Source organism: Elephantulus edwardii, unplaced genomic scaffold (genome assembly GCF_000299155.1).
Source record: "Elephantulus edwardii isolate Elephantulus edwardi_28Jun2011 unplaced genomic scaffold, EleEdw1.0 scaffold00133, whole genome shotgun sequence".
NCBI classification, from domain to species: Eukaryota; Metazoa; Chordata; class Mammalia; order Macroscelidea; family Macroscelididae; genus Elephantulus; species Elephantulus edwardii.
In genome coordinates, this window is record NW_006399883.1 from 2,732,373 (window position 1) to 2,733,480 (window position 1,108).

At 40.8% G+C, this 1,108-nt stretch overlaps 1 protein-coding gene across 1 annotated transcript; it reads right to left on the minus strand.

The window, feature by feature from the left end:
* Positions 1-389: 389 nt before the first annotated feature.
* LOC102870179 (olfactory receptor 14A16-like) lies at positions 390-1,097 on the minus strand (the record flags this gene model as incomplete). The annotated part of the gene is made up of 1 exon (XM_006894009.1): positions 390-1,097. A coding segment is annotated over one exon (708 nt), but the record flags the coding sequence as incomplete, so codon positions are not given.
* Positions 1,098-1,108: the final 11 nt, after the last annotated feature.

The following is a 1,108-nucleotide window of genomic DNA, read 5'->3' on the forward strand; positions in this document are numbered from 1 at the left end:
TGTTCTTGAAGTCACTCATGTGTCTTAAAACAAATTAAGTTGTCTTAGACATAGCCTCTCCTGTTCATGTCAGGATCATCGGAAATTTTCCAATTTCTCTGATTCTGATTGTGTACTTCCCAGTACTAGCCACTTTGTTTGACTCTCCCCTCATTGGAGCCCAGCTTAAGTTTTATCTGTTTATATCCCTCTGATATCTACACTAACACACCTTAAGTCCAAGTTCACCTTATTTCTGTCTGATTTTAGCCTGAGGAGTTCCCTAATATTCTTAGAAAATATATTGTGCATACTTGTAGGCTGGCAGTAGGAAATGAGAGCTCTTCCTTCATTTTGACATAATTATAACCAGCAAAATCACCCATTTGGGATAAATTCGCTCATGTCACTCAAGGAAATATCCTGGGCATCTTTCTAGCTATCACTTTGCTTAGCGCACTCTGCATGTCCCTGTTTCTCAGGCTGTAGATGAGAGGATTCAAAGCTGGTGGTAGCACAGTGTAAAGCACAGATATCAACAGTTTCAGTGAAGATGAAGACTCCAGATTTTTTGCTAAATATGTAATAAACCCAGAAAAGAGAAACAATGTCACCACAGTAATATGGGGCATGCAGGTAGAGAATGTTTTCACTCTGCCCTTTGCAGAAGGAATTCTGAGAACAGCAGAGAAAATGTGAACATAAGAAACAACCACGAAGGTGAAAAATACAAAAGCAAAACAACAGCTAGCAATAATAAATGAATACTCTAAAATCAGTTCTCCGGGACAAGCGAGTATAAGCAGTGACGGAACATCACAGAAAAATTGATGCACTACATTTGACCCACAGAAATTGACAGAGAATGTACCTGCTACATGAATGAACCCGTAGACACACCCACTGAGCCAAGATGCAGTCACCATTTGCAAGCACGCACCTCTGCTCATGATGGTCTCATAATGCAGAGGGTGGCAGATGGCAGCATAGCGGTCATAGGACATTACTATAAGAAGGGCAAACTCTGTTCCAGCGAAAAAAATAACAAGAAAAACCTGTGAGGCACATCCAAGGAAGGAGATGGAATGGTTGTTTGTTAGACAGTCCATGATGGACTTTGGGACAGTGA